This window comes from Protopterus annectens, chromosome 11.part0 (assembly GCF_019279795.1).
Source record: "Protopterus annectens isolate FY-2018-M chromosome 11.part0, PAN1.0, whole genome shotgun sequence".
Lineage (NCBI taxonomy): Eukaryota > Metazoa > Chordata > Ceratodontiformes > Protopteridae > Protopterus > Protopterus annectens.
Window position 1 is genome coordinate 544310135 of NC_056745.1, and position 14952 is coordinate 544325086.

Consider the following 14952-nt stretch of genomic DNA (forward strand, 5'->3'; position numbering starts at 1 on the left):
TGAGTACACTTAGCATAAATGTAGATGTTCAAGTGTATTCACTGTTGCAGTCCTAGTTACCCTCCCTCCAGCCCCATGACTTCTCTTGGCTCTGTCTTTCCTTCTTGTTTGACATATATTTTATCATGTGTATTTGCTTTTTGATGGGGGTGTACCATACCATATAATTGCTTCCTATTGTGGGGGCACCTGACATCTGGGGCAAGAAAAACTGATGTAATGGCATTGGCTACATGTTTTATACCCCTGATGTCTTGACGTCATGGAAGAAGTGACAGAATCCGAAGACTCTGGTATTCAGGCCGGCTGAGGGCTACCTGCATTCAGATAACCTAAATGTGATGACCGCAACAGTGAATACACTCAGACATCTACATTTATGGTAAGGGTACACAACTGCACTTTCCCATGATTTCATCCATGCAATACACAAACAAGGCTGTATTCGTTATAGATTATGTAACAAAGCAAGACCAACTGCTGCTCTTAAACAAGCAATGTTCAGTAATATTCCTTTGTTTCATAACAAAGCAGTACTGTGAGCTTTATTCAAAGTGGCAACATATAGTTGTTGTATCCATGCCTTTTAGAATACAAACATGTTACAGGTCTGAAATACAGAAATCCGTTTTGTCATTTGTAATGTCTGAAATAATTCTGCTAGAGAAAATCAAATCCATTCTTATACGTTACTTTTCCTTCTTCTAAACTCCAAGTAGACCATGCAATGAAAAACAAGCTCATTTGGAAACATAAAACCTGGTAAAATCTTGTGACTTATCACAGTCCCTAGCATTCTTCTCTCATGCCCGTTGTCATCAGATGAGAGGACACATTGGACAAATGAGCCTGTGGTTGTAAGAAGAATGGAGGGCTAAAGAGCATGAAAAATTTCTAACCTCCATTATACATTCTCATGTCATATTACTCTTTTCTTTTGTGGACGTCAGTCATCTCCTACATTTACTCTGAGTGGTTACCTTGTTTATAGTCAGTGTGTTTTCACAAAGCCACAAGAAACTGTTGAACTCCCACAGAACGCTCAACAGTACTAAAAGTAGAAATCTCAGGCCCCTCCTTAGAAATGGAATTGGTTACTCACCTCCCAACTCTTGTAACTCTTTTTGGAAGTTTATTTTTATCTATTTATTTATGCTGTTAAACTAGTTAAGTGGTTTAATATGTGTAGATGTTTTCCAACCATATCACATGTCAGAAGGACAATCATAAGGATTACATACAGTTGTAATTTAGTGTGGTTACTAAACATCATGATTTGACAAGTGAGAGGAAGTCAGAATGCCATATGGAAACATAGCTGGATGTAGGGAGAAAATGCAAAACTAACACAGGTTGTTTACCTTTCTGTAATATGATTCCCAAAAACTTCTCCCCAGTCCAATCCAACCATTTTGCAACTTTAACTTTCTGCTTTTCTGCTTACCCCCATACTTTTATGTGGCTCATTGTACTTCTCTATTAGTCTCCAAATTAAACCTGACCTTATTTTCTCCCAGGACCATAAATGGAGTGGTGCAGTGGTGCACACAACTAGACATTTAATATTACCCAATTTAGGGCTGAAAACCATGTTGACAATTCAGCAACAGCAACTAGCCATTATGGGGATTAAAGCAGCTAACACTGTGAACCAAACAAAAGTCATGATGCTGTAGCTACTAATAATATTGGACTAGCCACAATTGTCTACATGAAGGAAAATGTTGTCCTGCCCATTAAAGATACTTATAATTAGAAGGGAGAAATGCCTTGCATGTTGCTTTAGTGTCTCTCAAGCAAATCTCTGGGCCATATAAGGCATATGACCTTGTGATAGCATAGAGTGGTGGTCCCCTAATAGGTCTGACTGGCCTAAGACCACCCCTGGCTCTGATGTCTGCAAGAGTATCCAAGATGCAATCTCTCATGGTGGGTGAACCCCACCTTATCCTCAGTAGAGATAGGGTCTCATTAAGAACAAATCCTTCATTCATGCTCAAAGTTGTTTCAGAGATTACTTTGAATCAATCCATCTGTCTCCTAGTGTTTTAGCCATATCTTCAGAACCAGGGGGAAAGGATTCTGCATATTCTGGTAGTGCAAAGGCAGCTCAGGAAATATTTTTGTCAGAAGTAAGTTCTTTATAACAAAAGATCACCTATTTCTTTCTTATGTTGGGACAAAGAAAGAACAACTTGTGTCAAAACAGGCTATTTCCAGATGGTTTCCTTCATCTTTTGCCTTTTGTTATTCCCACCATGGTAAACCAGTTCCAGGCAGTATAAAGACTCATCCTACTAGAACAGTGGTGCACAACCTTTTTGTGGGGAGGGCCGCTACTCAAATTCTTAATGCATCTGCGGGCCACCTCAAAACATAGTAAGTCATTACGAGATAACAATAGGTACAGGTGACTGGCATTTTTACTTACGACAACAGTCATGAAATTGCCTGTTTTCTACATCAACTTTGTGTTTAACTTTATTCTGGCTTGCAGCCATGACTTATTACAAACTCTTGCAGAAAGTTACTAGTGTTTACAGACTACAAGTTATAAACAACAAAGAATAAGTTACTTCCGCAGCTAAAATTAGAGGTGTGTGCAACTGCAGTCAGTTAGGTAAGTAAAAATATGCCGGAAAGTTTGCATGACTGGTGTAAGGCATAGCATTTTTTCATTTTTTTTTTTTTTTTTTTTTCCCATAATAAATTTTTATTGAAATATATTTTCCAAAAACATTACAAAAATACAATAAACATCACACACATAATACACTATAACTACTACAAACCATTTATACAATATCTACATGAAATGCTTCCTATATTTAATATATTCCTAAAATCAGTATCATGCTAATATAATATTGAAGACCTTTTCCCATATTTTCGGGTTATTAATATTTTTGTTAGTTTGTTTCAGAAGTAATTTATGTGCTAGTATATGTTTTATAGCCACAAGCTTAAAATTATTCCATGATGTCTTATGTGGCTGTAGCCAATTTGTGGCTAAAAAATTTTAGGTTACCCTCTGGGGGCCGGATGGTATTGCGTCGAGTGCCCGATTTGCCCCCGGGGCTAGACCTTGTGCACCACTGTACTAGAACATTGGCTTCCTCTGCTATTTCTGCAGCACAGACATGCCAGTGTACAACTTACTAAGAAACACTCTAAAACTATTAGCAACAACATTCCAGAGATGAAATTAACAAATCTCCAGTATATCACTCTTGCTAATATTCTGCTTTCTACAGAAAGTACCATAAAAAAATCTTTGTCATTTGGATAGAAGTGATGTAAACAAACCTTGTTAAAATAATAGTTTCATTCATCAGTATATTTTCTATCTGTCAGATCTGTAGTTGTGGGTTATGCAGTAAGTCTTAATTGTAGCAATTTATTTATTGCAGTATACACTGCTAAAAAATTGACTCAGCAGTTGTTCAGTTTAAACACTTTAATAGTTCTGGGTTATATTGTCTTCTCAGTGCATAGGTCCACGTGATTGTGCCTTTGCCTTCGTGGAAACTTCCTCAGCCTGTACAATCCAAGAAAGAGGCGGTGATGGGGGAGAACAGTCATTTAATGACTAAGTATTTTAATGACCACTATGACGTTTCCAGTTTGTCTTGCAGCAAGCAGTCTGACCTTAGGGCTGTACATCAATATTTTTCCAAAATGCCCACAGATGAACCACAAATTCTACTCCCCCAACTCAGATTCCCTTCCTTATTCAGTACTTTGATGTTATCTCAGATACCCCTGTACACACTAAGACACTTTCCCTGAGAAACAGTCTTATCATGATTGCTGTTATTTATAGGTCACTTTACTTTCATTACATGTCTCCATTATTGGAACCTCTCTAGACCCAAATAGGTCCACACTGCAGTTGGCAGCTCTGACAGCCTTCAAGGACCACATTCTTCCAGGACAACTTATGGTAAAGACGGACAACACCACTGTTATATGGTACATAAACAAGCAGGGGGTTACACATTCTTTCTCCCTCTGCAGACTAGCCATGGCATTGTGGAACACAGCCTTGAGCTACCAAGTGCACCTACAAGCTCAGTTCCTGCCAGGAAAATTAAATACACTGGCAGACGGACTAAGCAGAAACCTCATGGACCCACATGAGTGGAAACTGGAACCAAGAATTTCAACATGTTGACAAGCAAATGGGGCAGCACAGATATAGACCTGTTTGCCTCTCCCCAGAACTACCAATTGGACAAATTTTGCACAAGGACTGCCCACAAGCAAGCCTGGAAAGTGGATGCTCTGTCCTTCAGCTGGAAAAACCTATCAGTCTATGCCTTTTCCCCTCTGCCTCTGCTTTCCAAAGTACTACTAAAAATCAAACAGGACAAACCAAGGATGATTTTGATTGCTCCAGACTGGCCACGCCAACACTGGTAACCCCTCCTGCGCAGTGTGTCACATTATCCACGTGGCACCTTGCCTCAGACTCCTTCCCTGTTGTCTCAGCAGGAGAACAAGTTTCTGCTCCCTCAGCTTCTAACACTGAACCTTGCAGCCTGGCTAATTATATAATCTCTCCTCTACCATCCCTCAGTAAACCTGTGATGGATATCATTTTAGAGGGAAGGAGGCCTAGTACTAGAAAATCTTATGCTGAAAAAATGGAAAAGATTCTGTGCCTGGAACCAATCTCAAGAGATGAGTACAGCAGCACCCAATTTACCTCATATTTTACAATACTTAACTGAGATGCTTAACAAGGGTCTGTCTTTTTCCTCCATTAAAATCCACGCCTCAGCCATTTCAGCTCATTATAACACAGAACCTCCCTTCTTCTCTCATCCACTGCTCAAGCAGTTCCTCAGAGGAGCCAAAAATTTGAGACCACCCAGAAGAGCTCCAACCCTAGCCTGGGACCTTAACTTTGTTTTGGAGAAACTCACTCTACCTCCTTTCAAGTCAGCTGCTACTGCAGACCAAAAATTTCTTTCTTGGAAAACAGCTTTCCTTTTAGCAATCACTTCAGCTAGAAGGGTATCTGAATTACAGGCCCTTATGGCAGTGGAGCCTTTCATCATCTTTCATGCGGACAAGGTGTCCCTCAGAACCAATCCATCCTTCAAGCCCAAGGTGGTATCCAGTGTGGCTGTTAATCAGTCTATTCATTTGCCAACCTTCTTTCCCAATCCACAGAACAAAGGGGAATGGATACTGCATTCCTTAGATGTGCACAGACAACAGGACTATACCTCAAAGGAAATCTGAACAACTGCTGGTGGAATTTGCTGCAGGGGCAGCGGGGAAGGCTATTTCAAAGCAAACCATTTCTAAATGTATAGGCCATTGCATTAATTTCTGCTATAAGCACCATGGAAAACCTATCTCCTAGGGGATCAGACCTCACTCCACCAGGGCTGCATCTACCTCTACAGCCTTTCTCAGAGGCGTCCCTACCAGGGACATCCTAGAAGCTGCTACCTGGAGTTCTGTGCATACATTCACCAAGCATTATCATTTGCCAGTTTTCTCTAAATCCAGAGCTGGCTTTGCCACTGCAGTCTTGCAGGGCCTTATAGCTGGTCCTAATGCTATCTAAATTCCTCCTCCCAACCATAGCTTTGGGAATCTACCCAAATGTAATGACTGCAACAGTGAAACACGAAGAACATAGTGCAGTTGTGTACACTTACCATAAATGTAGATGTTCAAGTGTATTCACTGTTGTAGTCCTGGTTACCCTCCGCCCCCTAACTTCTTTTGGCTATACTTCTACTTTCCTTTACTATGCTTAAAAGCATTTTTGGTGTATTTGCTTTTTTGTTGGAGGTATATCATTGTACTTTTATATTTAATTGCTCCCCATTAGGGGGGCACCTGACATCTGAGGCAAGAAAAATTGATGTAATGGCATCGGCTGCATGTTTTATACCCCTGACAACCTGACGTCATGGAAAAAGGGACAGTAATTGAAGCAGGACCCAAGACTTTGTTAATCAGGCTGACTGAGGGCTACCTGCAAGCAGATAACCCAAATGTAATGACTGCAACAGTGAATACACTCGAACAGCTACATTTATGGTAAGTGTACACAACTATACTTTTTGTTGCCTTGTCTTCACTGTAATTCACCATTATTCCCACCTCATGGCTTTTCCTCTTCCGTACTCCTCTGAACTATTTCCCTGTCCTTCTACTCTTCTCAAAATATTGTCATCAGCAAATTACTGGTCACATTGATTATTTTAGGAACAAAAGTTATTTCATGACCATGGTCATGACCATAACCATTAAATTATTGAATGATCATATAGAGAGCCATCCCTTTAACAGATGACTGGGAATTAACATGATGTTAGACATCAGTGGTAAACTGCTGCTAGTGATCACATAAACTACTGCACTCTGTGATCACAGCCCACATTGCAAATTTGAAACTTTTCCCTTCAGAACACAAAAAAATAAATTTATTTCTGCTTTTATTTTGGTCAGTTTGGAACTAAAATTCCATCCAACTCCTCTTTAACAACAAAGCACACAGGAAGCACCACTAAACAAGGCTTTGATTTTCAATGATAGCAGCTAGATAAACAGTTCATATTATCCTGGCAGAAAAACAATTTTACAGCATTGAAGAGCCACATTCAAATATGCAAATCTATCCAGCTATTCTCTCTCACTGTCTCTCCCTCTCTTAATCTCCGTTATCTCTCCTCTCTGTGTTTTGACTCACTACATTATACACCCTGCTGAAAAACAAAGGAGTCTTACTATTTGCTAACAGATGTAGTTCACTGTCTCATCCAGTTCTTCCTAAGTTCCCCCTTTTACTTAGCTGCCACCTTCCTCCTGCAAAGAGAGAAAGGTTCCAACTGCCACTTTTATGAGTCAGCAGTTGAAAGAAAAGGCTGATTGTTCTTGTAATTTGAAGAAGGTCCAAAGGTTTTACTCTAATTTCTTTTCTCTTCTTTTCTTATCCTAAGTTGCCAAACTTCCTTTGCTTCCTCAAGTGACTGTTTGTTTTAGAACCATTTGGAAAATAAGTATCAGCAGGGAGGGACAGATGTGTTTAAACTTCAGACTGCTTTGGTTTACATACTCCCATTGCTGGAATGAGTGCCGCTCTGCATTGCAATCATGATCACAGAAATCTCATGATTCGTGTAACTTAATGATCTTACCTGACTTTAACAATCAGGAAATGATCCTTTCAAATGACCTAAGTCTAATCAGTAGTTAATGAGGCATTTTCCTTATGACAACCAAAGGCAAGAACAATATTTGGGCTCTCAGTTTTAATTTCATGTTTTCCACACAATTCCTCTCCCCCTGCTTCTCCTGCTGGATCTCTATTATCTTTGGAATTTTCTTGTAGCTCCTTTCATGTCTGTAATTCCTGCTTCAATGAAATCAGTCTTTGTTTCAGATTATGCCATTCTATGCTTAGAACCAGACAGCTGTTTTGCTGTGTCAATTAATTGACAAGAGCTCTGTTAGTGTTTGCTCTAACTCCCTTGTTTTATTCAGAGATAGGTCCACATAGTTTCACAATTTAGTATTAATACTAAGTCAACCATTGTTATTGCCAACTGTCCCATGTCTTGAGAGCTGTCCTTACTAGGGAGAGGGCATTTCTTCATATGAGCCTGACCTTAAGGTACTTGCTGGGGAGCTTTTAGCCCATTTTCCTTCTTTGTGCAGCTCTTTTTGGGCCTGAAGTCCAGGTCACTGCCTGAGTCTACTTTATCACAAAGCAGCCTTGCTGAAATTGCAGTCAAAAATTAGTTCAACATGTTTTATCAAATTACTTAAGTCAGATGCCCCCTCCTCCCTTCCTGCTCGTGCTACATCCAGACTGGAGTCCCATCCTGAGTGCTTTCTAAAATAGTTTTAATTAGTTGTGATCATCAAGCTGGCAGTGATTAAACAAATAGCATTATTTGTGAAAAATAAAGTTTTTTATATGTATTGTACTAGGCAAACTTTACTCAAGTGAGTCTGCCAAATCTGAAGAGAAGTGAAACAAAGTACAGTAGATGGTTACATTTCATTCAAAGCTCAAAACATGACACATTTCAAGTAATAGCTGTTATGGCTTCATAAACCCAATTAGCCACCCAATCATCCAGTTGTTTCTTGAAAACCATTAAACTACTGGCATTATAAACCAGCGTGACAGTGAAAAGATGTTTTTTAATTTAGTATTAAAACTTGGGATCCTCACAAGCCTATTATTATTCCTGGTGTCAATCAACTAAGTTTTTATTTCAACGCCTAACTTCACATCCAGTCTTTCATTATGTACAAACCTGTACATCAAGACCAAATCACCCCTTACTGACTTGTAATTATTAGTAAACAGAAAAAGTCTTACTAATCTAGTTATGTTGTCCAGTTCCTTTAATTCACAATCTGCCTAATATAGTACTTTTGGATACTTTCGAATCATCTTCATTTGGGTCATGTTATAGGAATAGAACTTACTACAATATTCAGTATGAGGCCTCACCATTGACTTATAAAGTGGAATTAAAGATAGACACATTCCTACTTGCAGTTGAACAGAGACTGTCATTCATTACTGAATAACATCTCCTAATAATAATTTTTAAATTATCTTCAAAGTTAAGAACACAGTCAAGTAATACCCCTAAATCCCTTGTTGAGCTCACACTATTCACCGTAGTACTGTTCAGAACATAGGTATGTAGAACGAAAATGAGCACATTTTTTGCTTTATTGATATTAAAATCAATTTAACTTGTTTGGGACCAGTGTTGTAAAACATCTAGGAAGCCTTGTAAACTAAACTGATCCTGCATAGATGTCACTGTAGCACATGCTTTAGTGTCATCATCAAAATTTGCTAACCCAGGTCCTACCACTAGATGGAAAATTAGCTATAAAAGTGGAGAACAAGTAATGTCCCAAAATGAATCCCTGAGGCACACCCACTTCCAAATTCTTAATATAAGAGAAGGCACCCTTTATTCTAAACATACTACTTCTAATTTTCAGCCATTCTGTTACTCATGTAATGAAGTAAAATATAAAGTTAGCCCTTTTCATTGTAGACAACATTTGGTGGTGAGGAAGAGAGTCAGTAGCTTTCAGAAGATCTAAATATACCACATCAACTGATAGTTATTGATCCAAGGCTTTGCAAACCACTTGATAAAAGCCATTCCTTTCAACCTCTTAGGATAAGAAATCTGGACACAAGACTAAAATAATGGGGGGACCAGTGCCCAAAAACAGGGACAGATTTTAAATATTGCTCATATAAACTTACAAAGTTGCTAGAATAACAAGATTTGTGTTAGCATGCATTTTCTACAGGCTGTGTAATCGGAAAGTCAAATGTATGTCATTATTTAATGAATTAAGTCCTCACTGATTTGCCAGAAAACCACAAATTGTATGAGAACAAAACAAAAGTATGAGGCAGAAATCTGGGCATTTTGCGAAAATCTGGAGAGTTGAGAGCTATGATAAAAGGTGTCTATGTTGCTTAAAACAGAGAACGATGTTACATCAACACATTTTCAGTGAAAGCTGAAAATGTCGAATTCGAAGAACAGCGATTTCTTTCCTAGGGAAAGAAATCGCTGTTCCAACCCCTGCAAAAAAAAAAACACATTACACACTTCCAAACACATACACACATACCCAATCCTAATTATACCCCCCAAAAACCAGTAAACAACTAAATACACATATGCACATAATCCAAACATACATTTAACGAAAAAAAAACAATAAACATTTTAAACCATATGCACTTACCTTAACCCGCACCCTAACCCTAAGGTCAGTAACTGTTGCACAATCACGCTTGGGAGATATACCGGACAAGGGACCACATTACACTTCAGAACACGGCAAAACAACGAAGAGGTCAAGCGACTTCTTTCCCAGGGAAAAATTTTGCTGAGCAGCCGCTTCGCTGTTTTGCCTGTTCGCTCTACATGTGTCGACGAAAACGCATTCAACATAATGTGTTTTCATTGAACTGATAGGAACCCGATAAAAGCTCATTAGATTGGTTAGCCAAGATCTCTCTTCTGTGAAGCCATGTTAGGTTATTATTTAACCCAAAGAATACAGTCTACGTTCAAAGTATTTGCCTAATATACAGTTAGGGCTGACTGGTTTAAAGTAATCAATTAATATAGGAGAGCCCTCCCTTATATCTGGGAACAACAAAAGCTTCTTTCCAAAATGGTGGGACAAATCCCTAAATTATGGAATTCTGAAACAAACTGGAAAGCATAAACTCAGATATATTTGATAAAAAAATAATCATTCAGACCACTTGGAGCAGCTGCAGAGTTAGGTTTAAAAAAGTTTTAGTGTTTTTAATAACAGAGTCTCATTAATTAGTAGAACAGGGCCTTGTCCATAGGCAGACTTAAATCAGAATTGTGATTAGTAGCATTTCTAAACCCAGCAAATTTGTCTGCAAAAACAAATACTAATAAGTTACAGTCAGATACCAGCTTCCCATTTTCTTCTGTTGATCTATCAGATTGATTATTACACTTATACTTTCTTAGATGTTTAAATAAAGCTTTCTCGTTGTGAACTGAACTTTTTTTTGTATTTTAATCTGTCCATGTCATTTTCCTAAACCTCTGCCTTGCCGTAATATGTCTAGCTTTACTAGTCAGATTTGACTCCCTTTTAAACTTATCCCAGTGACAGTGTCTGGGGCTACTGTAGTAGTTTCAGATTTTTAGTGATATTGACATCACCATTTTCTTGCCACCTTTGATTTCATTTCAACCAGCTATACAAGAGGGTGCGTTACTTCCATAAACTTCCAAGTATTGCAGTTATTCAGCTCCATTCCCCAATCCAGACACTTGTTGCTCCATTTTGAATTGATCTGTAGTTCAGGTATGCTGTCATCCTTGTTTGGGGATTGGCATTTTTTATGTAGATATTTTCTGACTGTACACGTGGCTCTATTTGTTTTGCTTTAGGAACATATACTACACTTTGCATAAGCGTATGCCCCAGTTATTCAAAAATTCCTGTAACTTGTCAAGATGGTCACAGTTAATGGTGGTACAGAAAAGATTAGTGTCTCAAGCAGTATTTGTGAACTTAGCATCAGTGGTAGCACATATGCATTTTTGGTGTATGTGTAGGTGTGTGTATGTGTTAAAGATTTAGCATTTTAAGTGTCAAACCTTGCAATAACAGCCTTTAACCAGTCATCAAATTGCATATTTTTGTTTAAATCCTGTGAATAAAAAATAAGTTTGTCAAAAGATTGATAGTGTAAGATGCATGTTATGCAATGAAATAATTTTGATGCACTTATTAGCATTGGAATAAGAAAAAAATGTTTTCCATTTACTGATTTTTTTTTTGTTTTTCAATGTATTATTTCAGGTTGAAGCAAGTAAGCACACAATGAATGAGCACTTACACAGTGCTGGCCATGGGCAAATGCAAGTTCAGCAGTTGTATGAGGACAATAGTAACAAGAGGCCAGTTTTAACTGCACAGCCAAATGGTTTCACTGGAATAAGCAAAACTGGATTGCCTGCAGTTCAGGATCGACCACTTGATAGCACCCATAGAAGGCAAGGTAGCTCTAGCTCATTAAAGTCTACAGAGGGAACTATGAAGCCAAAAGCCAACCCATTAACACCTGAACATGCAATGAAGCAATATATGCATAAATTAACCACATATGAGCACCATGAGATTTTTAACTATCCTGAGATCTACTTTGTTGGCCCAAATGCAAAAAAGCGTCAGGGTGTTATTGGTGGAGCAAACAACGGAGGATATGATGATGACCAGGGATCTTATATTCATGTTCCTCATGATCACCTTTGCTATAGGTATGAAGTTTTAAAAGTTATTGGAAAAGGAAGCTTTGGTCAAGTGGTGAAGGCCTATGATCATAAAACACATCAACACATAGCATTAAAAATGGTTAGAAATGAAAAACGTTTCCATCGGCAGGCTGCAGAAGAAATTCGCATTTTAGAACATCTAAGAAAACAAGATAAAGATAACAACATGAATGTTATTCATATGCTGGAGAACTTTACATTCCGAAACCATATCTGCATGACTTTTGAGTTGCTGAGTATGAATTTGTATGAGCTAATTAAAAAAAATAAGTTTCAAGGCTTCAGCCTTCCATTAGTTCGTAAATTTGCACACTCAATTTTACAGTGCTTGGATGCTTTGCACAAAAATAGAATTATTCACTGTGACCTTAAACCTGAGAATATTCTTCTCAAGCAACAGGGTAGAAGTGGAATTAAAGTAATTGATTTTGGCTCCAGCTGCTATGAACACCAGCGAGTCTATACATACATTCAATCACGGTTTTACCGTGCACCAGAAGTAATCCTTGGTTGTCGTTATGGAATGCCTATTGACATGTGGAGCTTGGGTTGCATATTAGCAGAGCTTCTTACTGGTTATCCTCTGTTGCCTGGGGAAGATGAAGGGGATCAGCTGGCTTGCATGATTGAGTTGTTGGGTATGCCATCTACAAAGCTGCTAGAGTTAGCAAAACGAGCCAAAAATTTTATAAGCTCTAAGGGTTATCCTCGTTACTGTACAGTTACTACTTTGCCAGATGGATCTGTGGTACTTAATGGTGGCCGATCTCGTAGAGGAAAGTTGCGAGGTCCACCAGGAAGCAGAGACTGGGTAACAGCATTAAAGGGCTGCGATGATCCCCTATTTCTTGATTTCCTAAAGCAGTGCTTAGAATGGGATCCTTCTCTGCGCATGACACCAAGTCAGGCATTACGGCATCCGTGGTTAAGGAGACGTTTGCCAAAACCTCCAACTGCAGAGAAATCCTCTGCAAAGAAAATTACAGAAAGTACAAGTGCTGTTACATCTATTTCCAAATTACCTCCAACTTCAGGCTCAGTTTCGAAAATAAGGACTAATTTGGCACAAATGACAGATGCCAATGGAAATATTCAGCAGAGAACAGTTCTGCCAAAGCTGGTTAGTTGAGCATGAACAGACCAGTGCCGGTACTATGGCATATTCATCTTCAGACAGTCTGTACTATGTTGCTGAGCCTTATTTAAAGAAAAAAAGAATAGATCTGTTGAATTACTTAAACAAGTAGTATGTTTTGCTGTACTGTTCTTTTTAACAGAAGTATTGTAAGTGACATTTTTCCTACAGACTGGGGACTGTGCTTTAGGTCTTTTATGCAGAAGTAAGTTTTTTATTGTATAACCCTATACCACTTGCTCTAGGTACACTTACTGCTGCATATTAAGGCACTGCAGTGGCTGGCCACTGGTAGTGTGTAATGTCATCATCTTGTAAACATTTTAGTTATGTATAAGAAAGAATCTATATAATGAATTTTCATAAGGTTCTTTCATTACATTTCAGCAGAGAGTGTACATAAAATAAAATGATGGTGAAAATGTGCCTGTTGTGCTAGAACCCAGTGAGATTCAATGGCATCATTTTCATGATCAAGTGGTTCTTGGCAAAATTATGTTTAGTCAATTATGGAAAATTGGAGAAAATGAGTGTATATGTTCATATGGAGAAAATGGCATTGCTGTAAAATGAGGCATTATCTTCATGTTTTTTACTTACAAGATAAAGCTGAGATATGTATAATGCAGTATGACTGTTATTCCCCAGAATTTACAAAACAAGTGTACAATTAATATTGAATTTGAAGATGTGTACCTTACCTTTTGTAAAGGTAACCAAATATTTATTTTGGGGGGTGGGAATGTGTTGTGACTTTGTTTGAGATGTAATATTTTATAAGAATGTGATAATATGTGATCTCAGGGTTTATAATTCAGGATTGATCAGTGTGGCGGGTAGGAGTTAATTCTTGATGAAAATGCTTTATTTCTCTAAAACCAGTCAGCAATGTTTCGCTTTAGAAAATAAAGTTATTTAAAAGAAACATCTAAAAAAATCCTGCTAATCCAAAATGCAGGGTATTTCTTTTTTAAGCTAACAATGTTTTAAGCTGCTGTGGTCATAAAGGCAAATAAAGCTATACTTCACTATTTATTGATCAAGATAAATTAGTTTATATTTTCAAATCACCTGTTAATATTTTGGGACATGTTGCTGACTACTGCTGTTAGATGCCTCTACTCCAAGTAGTCTGATATTGGTGAAAGTTTAAGAAGTTCAGTAGTCCCTGTATTTTAAAGGTTTAGCTAAACTGTTTCAAAACAAACCGTTATTTGTAAGGCTACACCTTTGAAGTGTGATGCATATTGGGTTTAAATGCAACTATACTGTTTACAATTCATTGTGGCAGTTAGCATAATAGAAGAGGTCACCTTTTTAACAATAACAAAAATATATATATGTATGTATATATATGTTTAATTGTAGTTGAAACTAAAAAGCATTGCACCCTTATCTTGTGTGTCCAGCTATGCAAAGAAAAAAAAATAATAATAAGGTTGCAGTAACAAGAAGTGCAGTGCATTAAAAATTACAAATAAAAACACTTAAAGCATGGTCCCCTCATTTTGAAACAAAAAGTTTCTGGTTTAACTGCTTTTGTAATTAAGATTTTGTTTGACTTTGAGGTAGATCCTTTGTAGATGCTCAGTTTGTGTGCTCTGCAGTAAGTAATGGTTTAGTTCCACGAAAGTTTAGTCCTTTAAATATTTACAAAGATAAATACACAGCGGATGTTTTTTCCATATATGTTCAAAGTTCTTTGATCTAGCTGTTTGTTCTCAAGCATATCATCTTCTTACTATATACGATGGCACAGACAAGACTTAGTTGGATGCAGTTTTTTCTGCATATAAATCCAGACAAATTTACATAATTTTAGCAAATTTATAATTGTGGTGATCTTCAACTGCATTTTTCAATTTCTTGCAATTAAGGCACTAATACAAAATAATATTTACTCCATATCAGTTTTTACATGTTCACTTTAATTTGCATTATTATCTTTCCTTTTTGTTCATC

General features: G+C 37.7%; 1 protein-coding gene across 1 annotated transcript in view; it reads left to right on the forward strand.

The window, feature by feature from the left end:
- DYRK2 (dual specificity tyrosine phosphorylation regulated kinase 2) overlaps nt 1-14952 on the forward strand; it is a 678008-nt gene that overhangs the window by 661345 nt on the left and 1711 nt on the right. The window contains exon 4 of the mRNA XM_044088051.1: nt 11383-14952. This exon is cut by the window's right edge and continues 1711 nt beyond it. Within this exon, the coding sequence (XP_043943986.1) occupies nt 11404-12984 (1581 nt within the window). The 5' untranslated portion in view covers nt 11383-11403 and the 3' untranslated portion in view covers nt 12985-14952. The remainder of the gene's footprint in view (nt 1-11382) is intronic.